This window comes from Cannabis sativa, chromosome X, assembly GCF_029168945.1.
Source record: "Cannabis sativa cultivar Pink pepper isolate KNU-18-1 chromosome X, ASM2916894v1, whole genome shotgun sequence".
NCBI classification, from domain to species: domain Eukaryota; kingdom Viridiplantae; phylum Streptophyta; class Magnoliopsida; order Rosales; family Cannabaceae; genus Cannabis; species Cannabis sativa.
The window spans coordinates 17,883,005-17,902,524 of NC_083610.1; the positions used below are offsets into that span (position 1 = coordinate 17,883,005).

At 34.7% G+C, this 19,520-nt stretch overlaps 1 protein-coding gene across 1 annotated transcript; it reads left to right on the forward strand.

Annotated features, from left to right (window-relative positions):
* Positions 1 to 15,060: 15,060 nt before the first annotated feature.
* On the forward strand, positions 15,061 to 18,868 carry LOC115721901 (protein TRANSPORT INHIBITOR RESPONSE 1). The gene is made up of 3 exons (XM_030651035.2): positions 15,061 to 15,801; positions 16,931 to 17,423; positions 17,539 to 18,868. The coding sequence occupies exons 1-3, from the start codon at positions 15,335 to 15,337 to the stop codon at positions 18,337 to 18,339; spliced, it is 1,761 nt and encodes a 586-aa protein (XP_030506895.1). The 5' UTR covers positions 15,061 to 15,334; the 3' UTR covers positions 18,340 to 18,868.
* Positions 18,869 to 19,520: the final 652 nt, after the last annotated feature.

Genomic DNA, 19,520 nt, shown 5'->3' on the forward strand with positions numbered 1-19,520 from the left:
ACTATTAATCAACATATTAGAGTTACAAGGATGAGATTCCAAGTCATAAGTATGGTTTTGACTGGTAATCTTTGATTTTATTACAAGTTTTAGTGTTTTTCTTATTCTCTCTATTTTTTTAACTCATTCTCTCTTTCTTGTGCATGTGTGATTCTTCCTTTCTCTCTTTCCTCACGATATTTGCTCCTAGATCTTGGAGAGTCTTCTCAAACATCATATAAAGAGAATGAGTTACAAGTATATATATATATATGTATAGCAGCAGGTCTTTTCTTTTGTTAGTTACAGAAATTAGTTAGGTGTGGATCGATGACCTATCATGATCCATTCTAACTAATTTCTATTAGGGATCAAGCTTGTAATAAGGCCTAAGGCCACTGTAGTTATTTTTGTATTGAAATTTCCTTCTAATGACTTAATGAAAGGATATCAGTTTTAAGTTGAGGTTTATCTAATAATTTCCACCTAAACCTTCACTGAACTGATATATATCTAAGTAATTAAGCCTTATCTAAGGGTCTTTGCTCCGTGATCTTAGGATAACTTATCCTTGATCTAACCCTATTAGGTTTAAACAATGTTTAAACTTAGATAGGGTGATCACTTTGGTTTTCATATTTGCAAGATTTTCTTCTGTAGGTACTTTGTCTATGTTGATATGTCCTTGTGTCACTTTGTCCCTTATATAGTGATACTTAATTTTAATATGTTTAGTCATGTCATAAAACATAGGGTTTTTACATAGGTGCACACAGCTTTGGCTATCAGAGTATATCACAGGTATACTATCTAGGAGTTTTAGTTCTTCTAGGACCCATTTTACCCATATGCTATCTTTTATGGCTTCAGTTGTAGCAAGTATTCAGATTCAGTTGTGGACCCATAACTGATTGTAGTTGCACCTTCTAGCTAAAATAGTTTCCTCTCATTAGTAGTATGTAGGCAGAGGTAGATTTTCTATTGTCCCTATCCTCAGCATAGTTTGCATCACTATAGCATTCTATAGTTGTCTTCTCTTGTTGTTGTCTATACTTGTGTCCCATTTTAGCTGTACCAATTAGATACCTTAGTAACCATTTCATAGCTAGCCAATGTGTCTTTCCAGGGTTGGCCATGTATCTGCTAAGTACACTAATGACATAGGCTAGGTCAGGTCTTGTGCTAACCATTAGGTACATAACAGATCCTATAGTATTTACATAGGGTATCGTACTCATTTCTTCCTTTTAATAGGGTTGGCACTATTTCTTAGATAATGTGTATTGAGTTGTAATAGGCTGGCTGGCAATCTTAGAGCCCTTCATTGAGAATTTCTCAATTATTTTGTGTATGTAGTCTTCTTGTGAAAGACTAAGTGTGCCTTCTGCTCTGTTTCTCTTGATAGTAATTCCTAGAAATTTAGTTGCTTCACCTAGGTCTTTTATTTCAAATTCAATTTTGAGTAAACCTTTTATAATGTTTACTCTAGCCCTTTCTTTGTTGATGATGAGCATATCATCTACATATATTAGTAGATAAATGGCTTCATTCATACCAGTTCCTTTGTAGTATAGGCAGTGAGCATATAATAGCTTCTAGAAAACCCAAGCTTCAGCATGAAGCCATCAAACCTTGTGTTCCACTGCCTAGGTGACTGCCTTAGTCGATATAGTGATTTTACTAGCTTGCAAACATAGTTTTCTTTGCCCTTTGTTGTGTACCCTTTAGGCTGTCTCATATAGATTTCTTCCCCAAGTTCACCATGCCAAAAAGCAGTTGTCATATCCATTTGGTTTATCTCCATGTTGAACTATGTAGCTAAACTCAACATTATCCTTATAGTCTTCTATTTTGCAACTGGTGCAAATACTTCATTGAAATCTACCACTTCCTTTTTTAATAAAACCCTTTGCAACTAACCTGGCTTTGTACCTTATAGGTTCTTCTTTAGTTCTCCCTTCTTTGTCCCTGAATAACCATTTACAATCCATAATGCTATTGTCTTTTGGTTTAGGCACTACAATCTAGGTCATGTTCTTCTTAAGAGATTATATCTCTTCATCAACAACTCATTTACATTTCCTTGAATATGGTCCATTAATGGCCTCTTCATATCTGGGGTTCATTGTTGATTGTATTTGATTCACTCATGAAGTCATATGAAATGTCTTCATCGCAGATATTAAAATTGTACTTAGGGTTTGGTTTTGGTACCCTTTTGCTTCTGTCCATGGTCAACGGATAATCACCTAAGTCTTCTTGAGTCCCATCATCTATAATTTTAGTTACTTCTCTTTCAGATTCCACCTAAATATGATCCCCAGGTTCCACCTGAACCTATCCCCCTGGTTCTGAGCTGGTGTGTTCTCTTATAGTTCCACCTGAACAGATCGAGGCCCGACTTCAATGCTTGTACCTGCATGGTCAATTTCCTTTGTACCTATACTAGGGTTAGATGTAATAGGAAAACAAGGAAAACATATTCTTTAAATATTACATCTCTGTTGTTAATTATTTTAAAACCTATTTATTCCCAAACCCATAGTCTATAGCCTTTTATCCCTTTTGGATATCCTAAGAAGACACATTCATAGCCCTAGGTTCTAATTTCTCTATACTTTGATGTGCATAAGCTGCACATCCAAATACTTTAAGATTAGATAAGTTAGGAGGTTTACTAGGGTGACAATGTGCTTAAACAGTTAGATATTACATTAGTGAACTCATTTTAATAGGGTGTGTGTAAAAGTATGATATGCCGTGTTCAAACGAGATTCATGCGCAGTTCTAACCAACTATTATATGTGACAAGAATAATCAAAAGATTAAAAAAGATGTAACTATATCAAATGATTTAACTTTCTTTTTGAAATAATATACACAAATATATAAAAAAAAAAAATGTAAAACAAATTATAAATAATCAATTTGTCAGTGCCCTTTTATATTTATTTCCATGAGATTACGAATTAGACAGATAAAGCCTAATAAGGTGTAACATATACATATCATACATTATCTTTATCGTAAAATTTGACACTTTTTGTGTTAAAAATGCTAGTTAGCTAGCTTCATTGATTATGAGCTATTATCCAAAATATTAATTTAATATTACATCAAAAAATTAATATATTAATTTAGTAATGTTGTGTATTGTGCTGTGTGCAATAATAATAAATAACATATTTTTGAAAAATAGTCCAAAATCGGCTAACAACCTCAAATATATGATTCCTTTTCTTCATTATTTAACAACTTCAGTCATTGTCACACAGTAAGAAAAAAAGGTTTAGGAGGCCTAGAGAAGGAGGCTACACACAGTACACACACGATTTCATTTCATATAGATGCAACTCGAGCCTCACCCAATAGTAAGTACAACTGAACCCTAGCTATTTTATTTGCTTAAGAGAAGACAAAGAGGTGATTCTGCAGTTTATTTTTACAAACTTTCTACCAAGATTTTATCTTGTATATTAATTAGTGATAGTACACTATATTTTTGTTAGATTTGGTGAAGGTTTTCTCTCTTTTGGTGTGGGATCACTAAACCTAAATGGGTTTTTTGGGGTATCTTTGGAAGTAATGTTGTAATTACTAAGGTAGTAATTACTAATTGTGTATAGGATAGTAAGTACACTATGTTTAAAAAGAGCAATTTGCGGCGAAACCTTCTTATGTTTTAATTTTTATACACTTAACCACTTTATCTTTCTTTTGGTGGCGAAACTCCTTTATGTTTTAATTTTTATATACTTAACCTTCTTATCTTTTTTTTTTTGGTAGAAAAATCCCCTTAAAGTTATATTCTAAAAAAGTTATTTCTTGTCCTACTTGTACGTTATGTAATTATCCTAATAAAACGGTGACCCACACTCTCCTAGATTGTTCCAACGCTAATTAGATTTGGAGAGTCTCCCCCTTTAAAAAAAATTCTATAATGATAACAAGTGTTGTGATGTCAAAGAATTTATGTTATGTGCTTTTTATTCTCTCAATAAAGAGGATTTAGCAATGTTGTTGGGTATCTTATGAACTATTTGAGGTGTAGAAATAATAAATTGTTTGAAAAAAGATATATGACTTCGACTAATACTGTAGAGTAGATTAGTTCTTACATCAATGATTACAAGATGGCTCAAAGGAATAACATCATGAATGATTAGGAACAACCAACATTTCATCATGAGATGCTTGAGAATTTAGTTGGTTTGGGTTTCTTCAAGTTGAACACAGGTGCTACAATAGATTTGAGGAATGGTGAGCTTGGCTTGAGTGCTGTAGTTAATGTTTAGAAAGGAAATAAAGTAGCTGGTTTGCCTATTCTCATTGCAGGTATCAGAAACTCAACTCAAACTAAAACATTAAAATTAGCTTTGCATTGGTGTAAAATCACAAAGATGCCTATTGTTGTTATTCGATTTGTTGGGTTCGTCCATCATTGTTGGGCTTGGACCAATTAAGGGCTTAAGGCCCAAATTAGTTGAAACCTAAAAGAAACTAAAAATAGAAAGAAAGGGACTGAAGGTATCGTGAGCAGCCAATAGAAAGAAAGAAAAAGAAAGGGAAAGAAGAGAAAGAAAGCTAGAGAGAGAAATGAGTTTTGCCATTTTGCTTTGAAGATCAAGTGGTTGATTCTCATCTATTTTAACTCTAATTTTGGGTGGTGAATCCTTGCAAGGTGCTCTTCAAACCTACAAGTTTCAATTTGGCGATTGTCCTTTCTAAGGTGCTATTCTATAATACCCACTTGGTGAGACCTAAACTTTTTCTATTTGTGTATCCATCTTTTGAGATGATGATGATTGTATTGGTGATCCAAGATTATTTAATCTTGATGTTGTTATGACCCTCTAGTTTTACTAAAGAAGAAATTTGTAATCTCCTTATTAAACTTTGGTGATAGTGGATGATTTGAGCGGACTACAATCCCGTGGTTTTTCCTGCATTGGGTTTCCACGTAAAAATCTTGGTGTCTCACTTTAATGCTTGATTTGTGTATTTTATATTGTTTGTGGTGTTTTAATTGATATTTGATAATTACTTATTGGGGCGTTTGATAAGTATCCTATTTTTGACATACAAAGAGGGAAAATATTGTGGTTAATTACAATAGGTTTTCCCAACAAGTGGTATCAGAGCCAAGGTTGATTGGTGTTGAATTCTTGTGTATTGAAAATGGATGATTCGGATGGAATGATGAAATTAAACTTATCAAACTATTTTGCTTGGAAGCAATTGATGGAAGATTTGCTCTATCGTAAAGATTTGTACAAATATGTTAAAGGTAGTGAGAAGCTGTCTAAGTTAGATGATGAGAAATGGGAAGCTCAACATAGAAAAATCATTGCCTATATTAGACGATGGATTGATATAAATCTTCATGAACATATCTCTAATGAAAGTAGAGCTAATGTCGTTTGGAAAAAGCTAAGAAATCTCTTTGCCAAAAAAAATGACTGGTAATAAAATTTATCTACTTAGAAGACTTGTAGATTTGAAGTACAAGGATGGTGGTAGTATGGTTGAGCATACAAGTCAATTTCAGAGTCTTGCAAACCAGTTAGTTGCCATGAAGATGAATAAGGATGATGAGATGGAATTATTACTCCTCAGTTCTTTACCTGACAGTTGGGAAACGTTGGTGATAACGATTTCTGATTCCACGCCAGAAGGGACTTTGACTATGGATTTGGTCAAAGCTAGTTCGCTTAATGAAGAGGCCAAAAGGAAAGCACAAGGTGAATCTTCTTCTTCTTCTGGGGTTCTTATAACTGAAAAGCATGACAGGCGGGGAGAAGATGTCAAACTGAAAATCAGCATGGTTCTAGAAGAATATCCAAGTCTCAAAAAAATATTAAGTGCTATCATTGTAACAAGCCACGTCACTTAATAAGGGATTGCAGAATATTAAAAAGAGAGAAAAAACAAGGAGAGAAAAATGAGAAAGAGACTAATATAGTTTCCACTGAAGGTGATGTTGTCATTGTATGTGATGATGGGTGTGTTAGTCTTTCTACCCAAGATTGTAGTTAGGTGATTGATTCTGGCACTTCATTCCATGTTACCGCTCGTAGTGATTTCTTTACTTCTTACACTACTAGTGATTTTGGCAATGTCAGAATAAGAAATAGTGGTGCATCAAAGATTGTGGGTATTTGAGATATTTTCTTGGAAACCTGTGTTGGTAGCAAATTGATTCTCAAATATGTTAGGCATGTTCTAGACATTCGCCTTAACTTGATATCTACTGGAAGACTTGATAATTAGGAGTTCATAAACTGGTTTGGTGAAAATAACTAAACAATTGAAGAAATGTTAGGTGTATGCTTTCCCATTCCAAGCTACCTAAGTCCTTTTTGGGGGAGGCTATGAGAACTGCAGTTGATTTTATTAACCTTTCTCCTTCAGTTCCTCTGAACGGTGATGTGCCTTAGAGAGTATGGAGAGGGAAAGATGTCTCATATGGTCATTTGAGAGTCTTTGGGGTGCAGAGTATTTGTTAATATTCCTAAAGATGAGAGATTCAAGCTTGATGATAAGGGAAAACCAAGTATTTTCTTGGGGTACAGTCATGTAGAGTTTGGGTACAGATTGTGGGATCCAGTGAACAAGAAGATTATTAGAAGCAAGGATGTGGTGTTTTTTGAAGATCAAATGTTTAAAGGCAGTGGCAAAGTTCAGAAGCAAAAGTCCCCTGTTAATGTTCCTATGAGTACTAGCTCAGTTCCTTCACCCATAGTGCATGATGATCATGGGGGAGATGAATAGGAAAACCATGAAGAGCATGTCAATGAAGAGGCACACGAATAAGAAGATCGTGGTGAGAATATTAATTATGATGTTCCTACAATTAATGATGATGGTGAGCCAACTGGATAGGATCAAGAAGCACCTCCACCACTACCAGTTGAGGCTCCAGTAAAGAGATCCACAAGAGAGCGTAAACCAACTTCAAGATACAATCCTCATGAGTAGGTAATGCTCACTGATGGGGGAGAGCCAAAAACTTACCAAGAAGCCATTCTACATGAGTATGAGAATGAGTGGGATGGAGCCATGCAAGAAGAGATGGGATCCCTGCATGAAAATCACACATATGACTTGGTGAAGTTGCCTAAAGAGAAGAAAGCTCTTAAGAACAAATGGGTTTATAGGCATAAGACTGAAAACAATGGCTCACAACGGTACAAGGCACGATTGGTTGTGAAAGGGTTCAGTCAAAAGAAAGGTATTGACTTTGAAGAAATATTTTCTCATGTGAAAATGTCCTCTATTAGAGTTGTTCTTGGTTTAGCTGCTCGCTTGAATTTAGAAGTAGAAACACTTGATGTGAAAACTACATTTCTTCATGGTGACTTGGAAGAAAAAATTTACATGGAGTAGCCAGAAGGTTTCAAAGTCAAGGGAAAAGATGTTGGGATTTTATGCCCTAAATAAAACCCATTACAATCTAATCCGATTTGTTATCAATAAAAGATTAGAAATCATTTATGTTTACATGTTGTTTTCATGTTTATGGTTTAATATATATACAAAATCTGTTAAGTCCAGAACATATAGTTATTTACAATTACAGTGATGTCAACACAGTGGAATGTGATTGTGATTATATGATTCGAAAGACAAAGTCCCCATTTCATCAGTGCATTGGATTTACACTTATGTGATAATCAGCGATGAAGTGTACTTACACTTTGCATAAGTGTTATGTTCTTTCCAGAACATTGGCAAAGTATACTAGCTTCGAATGTATGGAGTATACATTGGACTAGACCGATATTGATCTTGGTTAAGATATTATAATACTTACCATTGTATCTTTCCAAGTCAATATCACTAGTTGATCTTAGATCAAAAGATCTTAATCTTGATATGCTTAGGTTCAATCTCAGGAGTGCTATTCATGTTCTTTGATTTGTTAGTTAAACCTACTTTCTGGTCAGGGTGATACGTACATTTTGGGAATGGTAGTATGATTGAGTGGGGAGCGCTAAACATAAATATGGAATCTATAACTTCTATAGGTATTTAGAAGTTAAATGATGATTTCCTTCGAGCTTGGCTAAATAGATGTAAATGGAAGAGCTCTTGTTTCAGTGATTATATTTTAGTTCACTAAAACATCATTTACAGGTAGCTAAGTGTTTTAAGGATCAAATACATTGAGGGGTGAAACCGTAAATTTATCCATACTCGGTGTAAATCATCTATATAGAGGATCTTTGATAATTGAGATTATAACGATGGTTAAATGTGATAGCGTATCTATATGGTGGAATATATAGAGCGTTCGATATGACTGAGAGTGCAATTCCGAGTTCTAAGAGTGGAAGCAACAAGGAATTAATAAGTTAGGGAATTTACCTGATAAATTCTAGTTCAGCTTATTGGAAGCTCAGTAATATAGGCTCATGGTCCCCATTCTAGTTGAGACCATACTGCTTGTAAGACTCAGATAATTGGTTTTAATTAATCAATTATAATTCTAAAATTAGACTATGTCTAGTTTATAATTTTTCACTAAGCAAGGGCTAAATTGTGAAGAAAAGAGATTCTAGGTTTTATTTATTAATTGGAAGACTTTATTATGTCTAATTAATAAATATATTAAATGACAATATTATTTAATAATTTATTTTAGTTATTAATAATTAGTTTTGGCATTTAAATGGTTAGAATTGGAAAATTGGCGTTTTTGAGAAAATAGAAATGAACATTGTCAAAATTGCAAAATACCAAAGTGGGGCCCATTAACACATGGCCGACCACTTAATGGTGATTTTCCAATTAATATTTTCATTATTTTAATGCCCAATAATTCCTAACCTAAACCTAGTGGTTACCTATAAATAGATAGTGATGGCTCACACTTAATAGAGATTGAAAAATCAGAAAATTTTTGCCTTCAGAAAAATTGAGCCATCAACTATCCTTCTATAGCCGAAACCTCTTCTCCCTATTTTCTTCTTCAAATTTTCGAACCCTTGAGTGATAGAGTGAGTGCCCACACACATCAAGTGGTATCTCAATCATAGTCTGGAAGATTGTGAAGAATCCAAACTGAAGAGAAGGACATTCGGGCTCAGATCTTGGTGATATTCTGCGATAGACAGGATACAGGGGTTAGAGATATGAGTGGAAGGAGATATTATTCCGCTGCACCCAATGTAAGGTTTTCTAAAACTTTATATGTGTTTAATTTCATTGTTTTAGAAATTCATATTAGGATGTTAATGAAACATACTTGTTAGTAAATATAGATCATGGTAAAACATATTCCAACAAAAGAGAATCTTGTGTGCAAACTTAGAAAAAGCTTATATGGACTCAAACAGGCATCTAGACAGTGGTACAAGAAGTTTGATTCCTTCATGTCAAGCCATGGATATACCAGAACTACTTCTGATTATTGTGTGTTTACAAAGAAGTTTTTTGATGATGATTTCATTATTCTCCTACTGTATGTTGATGATATGTTGATTGTTGGCCATGATGTTAGAAAGATTAAGAAGCTAAAGGAAGAGTTGGGCAAGTCTTTTACTATGAAAGACTTAGGATCGGCGAAACAGATACTTGGAATGAGGATTTCCCGTGACAGGATGAATGAGCAGCTTTGGTTATCTCAAGAAGCCTATGTTGAAAAAGTTCTTGAAAGATTTAACATGAGCAAAGATAAAGCAGTTAGTTCTCCACTTGCAGGCCATTTAAAGCTAAGCTTCAAACAATGTCTTACAAGTGAGAAGGATAAACAAGAAATGACTTCAATACCTTACTCATATGCAGTTGGCAGTTCGATGTATGCTATGGTTTGTATGAGGCCAAATATTGCTCATGCAGTTGGAGTTGTTAGTCGACCCCTCTCTAATCTTGGCAAGGATCAATGGGAAGCAGTGAAATGGATATTGAGATATCTATAAGGTACTTCTAGGTTATGCTTATGCTTTGGCAGTGGTGAACATATGCTTGATGAGTACACAGATGCAAACATGGATGGTGATTGTGATTCCAAGAAACCCACTTAAGGATTCTTGATGACATTTGCATGGAAAGCTGTTTCATGGCAATCTAGGTTACAAAAGCGTGTTGCTTTGTCTACTACAGAAGCTGAATACATAGTTGTAACTGAAGCTTGTAAAGAATATTTATGGATGAAAAAATTTCTACAAGAGTTGGGCTTGCAACAAGAAAGATACATTGTCTACTGTGACAGTCATAGTGCCATTCACCTCTCCAAGAATTCAACATTCCATTCAAGATCCAAGCATATTGATGTTAGATATCATTGGATCTGTGATGTACTTGAGATGAAAGAATTGCACTTAGGAAAGGTGCATACCAGTGAGAATAGTTTCGATATGTTTACAAAGACTTTGCCTAAAAAGAAACTTAAAGCTTGTAGGCGAAGAGCGGGCTTAGTAGAGCCCACCAACAGAGGCGGAGGGGGAGATTTGTTGGGTCCGCCCATTATTGTTGGGCTTGGACCAATTAAGGGCTTAAGGTTCAAATTAGTTGAAACATAAAAGAAACAAAAAAAAAAAAAAGAAAGAAAGAAAGAAAGGGGCTGAAGGTATCGTGAGCAGCCAAGAGAGAGAAAGAAAAAGAGAGGGAAAGAAGAGAAAGAAAGCTAGAGAGAGAAAGGGGTTTTGCCAATTTTTTTGAAGATCAAGTGGTTGATTCTCATCTATTTTAGCTCAAATTTTGGGTGGTGAATCCTTGCAAGGTGCTCTTCAAACCTACTTGTTCCGATTTGGCGATCGTCCTCTCTAAGGTACTCTTCTGTAATACCCACTTGGTAAGACCCAATATTTTTCTATTTGTGTATCCATCTTTTGAGATGAAGATGATGATTGTATTGGTGATCCAAGATTGTTTAATCTTGATGTTGTTGTGAGCCTCTAGTTTTACTAGAGAAGAACTTTGTAATCTCATGATTAAACTTTAATGATAGTGGATGATTTGAGCTACGGTCCCGTAGTTTTTTCCGTATTGGGTTTCCACATAAAAATCTTGGTGTCTCACTTTTATGCTTGATTTGTATATTTTATATTGTTTGTGGTGCTTTAGTTGATATTTGATAAGTATTTCATTTTTGATATACAAAGAAAGAATATATTGTAGTTAATTTCAATAGATTTTCCTAAGAGAATTTGACTCTAAGATGTTAGTTAGTAAATAAATAGCAATTATATGGGTATTCAGTTCTGTTTGATACTATTAGGAATATTTGTAATTCCTTATCTTATTTTCCTTTAGTCTTAGACATGTCTTTAGATAAAACAATGTTGATGCTCATATTTTGGCAAAAAAAAAAAAAAACTTTAGGGTGTGATGAAGAGTTGGTGTGAAATGGTATTTTTCTACCTCTTAATCCTTTGTAACTTGTACTAATTGCTTCATCTTAATGAAAAGTTACATTTTCTTAAAAAAATTGTTACTTCCCTCTCAAAATATTACATTTTGATCAAGTTAATTTGTACACCAAATATTAATTGGTCAAACATATTTTATAATGTCACGTTATTTTATCTAATATTATACTATTTATTTCACAAAATATTATAACATGATGCCCACAATTTAGAAACACAATAATCTTCTTTTAAATTCAATCTTCGAGTTATGAAAAAGAAACTTTTTTTTCCCTTCTTTCTAAAGTCTTCATTCTAAGTGATTGGACATATTATTATTTATAATATTTCTCTTAACAACACTTTGATTGGAAGGGAGTAATTATAAAGTACAATCCAATAAGAGAGAAAGAGAGATGCACATAACAGATAGATAATTTTTTTTTTTTAATTTTTTTTTTTTAATGTAATGAAAAATAATAAAAGATATAGAGTTCTACTACTATTAAACTTCCATCACGTGTAGTGTATATATCTATGATTTAAACTAGTTTGCCTGTGTTATAACTTTCAAGTGCATTAAAGTGATCAAAATAAAACTATAAATTTATTTATTTTTCAGTACAATAAAATTAATAAAATAAATTATTTTTTCTAAGACCCATCAACATCTTGTATCTTCCTTATATGTTCTTCTGCCCATTGTGCTTTTCTTTCCATCAAGTCCCTCTGTTTTTGGTATATTACTTTTTTAGAACTTTGCCAACTCATTACAGAGATTTCTCTTTGAAATAAATTTTCAGGTTCTTCTTTTTAGGTACATATGATTCTAAGATCTTTATGTTCGTTTTTATAATATGGTCAAATTATATATATTATTCTTCACAAACAATATAGATTCTATAACCTAAGTTACAACGTTCTACAATTTCATTCGACTAGCCTAATCATTCAGTTCTTTTTTCTTTCAAAGCAAAAAAAAAAATAATAATAATAATTCAAAACTTCACATATGATTATTTATAGAGAAAAATGGGGAAAAATTCACAGTCATGAGTAAAACCCTTTGTGCCGCCTTGCATTTCGCTCAATTGTCACGGATTAAATTTTATTTTATTTAAAAATAAAATATAGTTTTTTAAAATATATTATAATTGACTGACATTGGAAGTGATGAAGTACACTTTCTACTAGGCAAGAATTTACCTAAAAAAAAATTGAAGAAAAAAAAAGAGAAAAAACTAAGAAAAACCATTTGATTTGATTTATTTATTTATTTCATTAATTTTGTTTTGTTCTTTCTTTACTTAACAATGAAACAAAATATTAATTCCCCTAGTAAAAAAAGAAAAATATAATTAAATTATATTGCATTAGCATCAAACAAGGCAAAGATTACGTTTTTCTTTTTTCCTTTTTATTAAATTGAATTTTCTTTGCTTAATTTAATTTTATTATAGGTTCCCCAGATTTTATATTTTTCCCAAAAATATTTATTTATATGTCTTCTTATAAATACAGCAAAGTCCAAGCTATTCCACTCGAGGGGAAGAGAGATTCCCGGAGAACCGTGCGTGGGCTTGATAATATAATTAATTTAAATTTAAACTTAAAAATGATTTATTAATTTAAACAATTTTTATTTAATTATTAATCACGATTTCTCACTAATAAAACAATTAACCCTACGTGCAGGCCAACTCAGCTCACTATTAACTATTCAAAACCAAGAAAATAAAAATTAATTAATCAACTGATCAAGACCTAAGTTTCTGAGCGTTATTTCTATATTAATTACTGTTATTATTATTTTTAAAACACTTTTTGATGTTTTTTTTTTAAAAAAATAATAATTGTTTTTCCTTCTCAGAAGCGAAGTACGAGTAGAGACAAGCTCCAATGGTTACCATCGATAAAGACGCCTTCGGCAAAGATTCAACGGTCAAGATGTTCCCTTTACAAGCTGTAAATCTGAGCCGTTGGATCAGTTCAGGTATAATCTCAGCTTTTCGACATTAAAAAGGACAGGTCCATCCATGGAGTCCATGCTGAGTCAGTGTAAGAAACCCCATAATAGTATGTCTTTCTTAATAAATTGACTATTTTGTCCCTGTACTTTTGTTTATCAAATCGAACAAATAAGGGTAATTTCGTACTTACTGTTGTAGGTCCCCCTTTTTGTCTAATATTATTTTTAAGTTTTGCCATTTTGAGCAACGAAATTTATTATTTACACGAGCCCTTTTTTAGGGGTGTACGTGTAAATTTCTCTTGCTCATGGTCATCACCGTCCGTACACTGTAAGAAAAAGGCACTCATCTGACGGTCTTGATTAAGATGCAACGTGCAGTGTTTTTGTACTTTTTTAAAAAATTTCCTCAGTCATAATGACCATTCAATTGGGTTAATAAGTAAGATTATTATTATGATTACTACTGTATTATTTTGCTATTATTATATTCTAGTTGGAGTTATCAGGTGCCCTCAACTGCAAAAATATTAATACCAACTCTTTTTTTTCTTTCTCAAAATCTAAAATAATACATTTAAATTAAAACCCACAATTCCAAACTCCTAAAATTGTAGCATAGTTTTGCCATTTTTGACAAAATTGTAAATGCTAGTTAGATTTAGATTTAGTTGATTTTGATTTTATTTGTGATACTTGATAAAGAAAGAGAACAGTTTTGCTTTATACACAATCATATACCAATCAAGACAGCTCACTTTAAAGTATATAATGTTTTTTATTATTTGCTAACGAAGTATAGTTATTGAGTTGGAATAGGGAGATAATAGATAGATAAGATAAAACATAGTCAATTTTATAAGAAGGAAGAAAAAATCCAACAAAAACACTGTTTAGATCAACAGCTTGCACATAATTTTTTTTTCATTTTGGCATTTATGTAAGGTCAACATAAAATAGTTGTATACTTATCTCATTAATGACAGAAGACTTTTTAGCATCAACATATGTATCTCATTTCCATCAACAAAAAAAATTATGAAATAGATCTAGGCAGTTTGAAATGGGTAAAATTGATAAGTGAAATTTTTTTTAATTTTTAATTTTTTTTTTTGGTTTAAAAGAAAGGAAAATTGGGAGAGAAAGAAAGAGTGTTGAGGCAAAAATCAAGATTTGATAAGAGTACCAGCGAGAATGAAACAGTCATATATGATTGGACGGCCATGATGTCATGATAACAAGACTTCACATCAAATCATTCTCTATTATTTTATTACTTTTTATTCTCACCATCATATGGTGGTCCCCTAAATATCACTCGTCTCTCTATCTCTTCCCCACGGATCTAGCCGTGCAACGCGAACCATGAGATTCTTTCCTCCTTCCTTCCACACCCCCACCCTGACTTCCATACACAATATCACACTGTATAATAACCCTTTTCATTATCTCGTACAGAGTCAATTTCTCCCGGTATCTTGACGATATGATTCGAATCATTTCTAAATCTCGGTTCTCTCGGAACACACCCGCAGACACACACACACTCTCGCTCTCTCTCTCCCGGCTCCACGCCCTTACGTACACCCGTTTTATGCGGCTCTTCTTCGTCGACCAGCGGATAAGATCACCCCACCCCCACCGCGTATCTAACGGTTCACAATTATTACTTGACACGTGGCGACATCATAACGGTTTATCACTGTTACTAGTGTAAACCCCACCATACTTATTTAACCATGGTTAAACTAACCTTACCTCTGCCACAACATAAAATGAAAATCCTTATCCTCTCTCCCTGTCTCAAACCTCTCTCTCTCTCTCTCTCTCTCTTCTCTTCTCTTGTCTGCAAGTAATAAGCTTTCGTCAATGGCGTCTCAGATCTAACCCAGATTCTCAAATCTATAGAAGCAATATTGGAGAAGCTTAGCTTTATTATTATTTTTATTTTTATTTTCCCTTGCGAACTTTGTGAAATCGCGAAGCTCATCAGCGAGGGTAGTTTTTAGAGAAAGGGGTTCTTTTAGTTGTTGTAATGCTGAGAAGAATGGCGAGCTCGTTCCCAGAGGAGGTACTGGAGCATGTGTTCTCGTTTATACAGTCGGATACGGACCGCAACGTGATCTCAATGGTGTGTAAGTCTTGGTATGAGATCGAACGGTGGTGTAGGAGGAAGATATTTGTTGGGAACTGCTACGCTGTGAGCCCTAGACTGGTGATCAGAAGGTTCCCGGACGTGAGATCCATTGAGCTCAAGGGAAAGCCGCACTTCGCTGACTTCAATCTGGTACCTGAAGGCTGGGGTGGATACGTTCAACCTTGGATCGCTGCTATGGCCACGGCGTACCCTTGGCTTGAGGAGATCAGGCTTAAGAGGATGGTCATCACGGACGAGAGCCTGGAGCTCATAGCCAAGTCGTTCAAGAATTTCAAGGTCTTGGTGCTTTCCTCTTGTGAAGGATTCAGTACTGATGGCCTCGCAGCCATTGCTGGAAATTGCAGGTATGTTTAGTTTGAAAAACTTATTTTTTATTTGCTTCGATATAGTTCGTAAGTTTCAAAATGGCAGAGTAACTAAGAGAAAAGCAGTGAAATTTTGGGTTTTGCTCGAAATGTTAGTGCGGTCAATTGCAGGTTGCCAGGTTTAGCTTATTTTGTTTTTAAATATCACTTGTCCTTCCATCTTGGCTATTCTCTAAGGAAAAAAAAGAGTCAACTTTCGTAACATGAATTAACAGTTGAACTAGATTTATGGACTTACTGAAGTCGAAAGCTTCTGCTTGGGTTGATTTTAGTATTGTACTAGCAGGATTTATAAATTCAATTTCTCAGCCTTGGGAGTATTGTTTTTAAAGCAATAATGTTAGCATTCATTGTTCTGTTCCACAAAGTCTTTATTTTTTATTTTTTTATTTTGTTTATTTTAGTGGTTTGGCCTACAGATGAGGAAGCAGTGGTGATAGGATTCTGCTCTCTAGTTTTACCAATGCTCTTACCCCTCCGTAGATCTAATATTCAATGTCTAGTAAAGATAATCTGGGTTGCTTTTTCTCTTGCTGGTTTCTTTCTCGTGGACTGTTGTGAAGTGAGGTTTACGAAAATTTTATAATGTTTGCTTGTTGGATTGTGTTGATATATGTTTCCGAATACTTTAGATTCTCTAATTCATACATTTTGTTTTTCGTAAGATTTTTTTTTCTTTTGTCATTGCTTGCGCATAAACTTTGGACTTCTGCATATTCTATTTTAAATGTTACGTAGGCTACGTTTCTGAGAACTGTTTTTGCTTGTTGGATAAAATTCTCAAGATTTATATTTATTCATACCAATGGAGACATTGGGTTCGTGATTTTTATGAAGGGATAAAAAGTATGTCTTCTGATACTCTAGGAGACTAGTGATTAACTGAAGAATAAGAGTTCTCACAATTCTAGTGTGAGAGGAAACTTCATAGATTCAGTAGTGTAAATTGTCAATGCCAGAGGGTTTTGTGCTTCGTTTTTCTTAATATACAAAATTGAATTCATATTTCTGCTTTCTTTTACGTTATGTGAATTTTCAAACTACTTTGTTGATCAGTGCTATAATTCTCTAGCCTGTTATAAACAAGTCTGTTGATTTGTTGATGCAGGAATCTGCGAGAACTAGACTTACGGGAGAGTGAAGTGGAGGATCTAAGTGGCCATTGGCTCACCCATTTTCCTGATACCTACACCTCACTAGTTTCCCTCAACATTTCTTGTTTATTGTCTGAGGTGAGTTTCTCTGCGTTGGAACGTCTTGTGGGTAGATGTTCCAACTTGAGGAGTTTGCGGCTCAACCGAACTGTACCTCTTGAGAAGCTAGCCAACCTTCTCCACCGAGCACCTCAGCTAGCTGAGTTAGGCACGGGGGCCTGCCAAGCTGAATTGCGGCCTGATGTCTTCTCAAACCTAGTTGGAGCTCTTTCAGGCTGCAAGGAACTAAAGAGCCTCTCTGGGTTTTGGGATGTTGTGCCAGTGTACCTTCCAGCTGTTTACTCTATCTGCCCTGGGCTGACAACTTTGAACTTGAGCTATGCTGCCATCCAGAGCCAAGATCTTATCAAGCTTATAAGCCAGTGTCCAAATTTGCAGCGACTATGGGTATGTTGGGCGTGTTTTATTGTTATTTGTAAATTATGACATTTAACTTGCCTTTCCTGGTACTTTGAGGGAATTAGTCTTGTTATGGCTTAGCTAATTACTGACATGATAACAGGTTTTGGATTACATTGAAGATGCTGGTCTGGATGTTCTTGCGGCAACTTGCAAGGATTTGCAAGAACTACGAGTGTTTCCATCGGATCCATTTGGGGCAGAGCCAAATGTGTTACTAACAGAACAAGGTCTTGTCACTGTTTCTGAAGGCTGCCCAAAGCTGCGTTCGGTTTTGTATTTTTGCCGTCAAATGTCTAATGCTGCTTTGATGACAATCGCAAGGAACCAACCTAACTTTACATGCTTTCGTCTCTGTATTATTGAGCCAAGAACTCCTGATTACTTGACTCTTGAGCCACTGGATGCTGGTTTTGGAGCTATTGTTGAGCATTGCAAGGATCTTCGTCGCTTATCTGTTTCAGGTCTCCTAACTGACCGCGCTTTTGATTACATTGGTACTCATGCGAAAAAGCTAGAGATGTTGTCTGTGGCTTTTGCTGGAGACACTGATTTGGGGCTACATCATGTATTGTCCGGGTGTGAAAACCTTCGGAAGCTGGAGATTAGAGACTGTCCTTTTGGTGACAAAGCTCTTTTGGCCAATGCTGCGAAGCTGGAGACAATGCGATCCCTTTGGATGTCTTCTTGCAATGTGAGTTATGGAGCTTGTAAGCTGCTAGGTCAGAAGATGCCCAGACTCAACGTTGAAGTTATTGATGAGAGGGGACCTCCAGAAACTAGGCCGGAGAGCTGCCCCGTTGAGAAGCTCTACATTTATCGATCTCTCGCCGGACCGAGGACTGACATGCCTGATTTTGTTTGGACCATGGAGGAAGATTCTGCAATACAGCAGCTTTCTTGATAGATCAAGACAAGCACCAAGCTCCAGAATCCCAACCCCTCATTATGCTTAAATGGATATATATATATATATAATGGCAGGTACATGCTTTATATGGTTCTGACCTGATCCCCCATTTGATTTATGCTAGCTTAAATATATTGCAGCTCGGATTGGAGTAGGCCAGGGACCATGGAGAGTGTATAAGAGAGAGGCTCAGAGCTCGATTGCCATTCATTTTACTCTTTGGCTGAGCTATGCCATACCAATTAGTACTAATAATAATAAAAAAAAGAGATATAAACTCCTGTTATTGTTGTCGTATGTATTTGAACAGAGCTATTTTATTCGGGAATTATTCGTTCAACCTTGTATACTTCTATCTGCGGACCCCCCTTTTTAATTTTTTTTTTCTTTTAAATTTCTTCTTTGCATGTTCATGCATTTATTTTAAGGTGCATTGGTTTCAGTAGGAAAGTAAAAATTATCGTGGACCCATCTGTATCATTGTTGGCCTTTCTCAGAGAATAAAGATTCATATTCTATTGCACTTGCAGTGTGTCATGATGAATTTATTGGATGATCATTTTTCTGTCAATGCGAATCAATCTAGAATAAGATCTCTGAATGTGAAAAAAAGTGTTGTAGTTTGAAGTTTCAACAAAAGGGCCTAAGTCTTAGGTAAAATAGATCCGAACTTAGATTGTCTGGTACTGAAATTTTGTGTGTGAAACAACAACAACAACAACAACAGTACATTTAGAATATTAGTGTACTAAATTCAAGCAGAAGAAACTTGAACTAAAAACCAAATTGGCATGGACTTGTAAAAATACTTATTCTATAAATATATTGGCCAAATCTAAAAGGAGAGTGATTTTTGGTCGTAGGCTAAGCTTTTTAGTAACAATTCAGGAAAGAATGCAGAGGCAGAAATTTACTGAGCTGTAAAAAGAGATAATAAATAAATTTTGTCTGGTAAATGCTCTGCTGTCTCAGTTATGGTAAACCCTTTAACTTTTTCTTTAATTTTGTTGGAGAGAGAGAGAGAGTGAGTGAGTGAAGGGGCAACCTCGACTGTGGTGGCACGTGATGGATTCGGTGAGATTGTATAGCGTCCACAACTTTTTGCATCATTCACGCTCTCTTTTCTAGTCCAACACCAGATGACCCAGCATACCAAGAAGAAGTACTTAACCCTT

What these genes read in the sequence shown, in the direction of transcription:
- LOC115721901 (XM_030651035.2), top strand. Translation starts at nt 15,335, where the DNA reads ATGCTGAGAAGAATGGCGAGCTCGTTCCCAGAGGAGGTACTGGAGCAT. An exon ending in GCCATTGCTGGAAATTGCAG is followed by an intron (nt 15,802 to 16,930) that starts GTATGTTTAGTT and finishes TTGTTGATGCAG; the next exon opens with GAATCTGCGAGAACTAGACT. An exon ending in CAAATTTGCAGCGACTATGG is followed by an intron (nt 17,424 to 17,538) that starts GTATGTTGGGCG and finishes ACATGATAACAG; the next exon opens with GTTTTGGATTACATTGAAGA.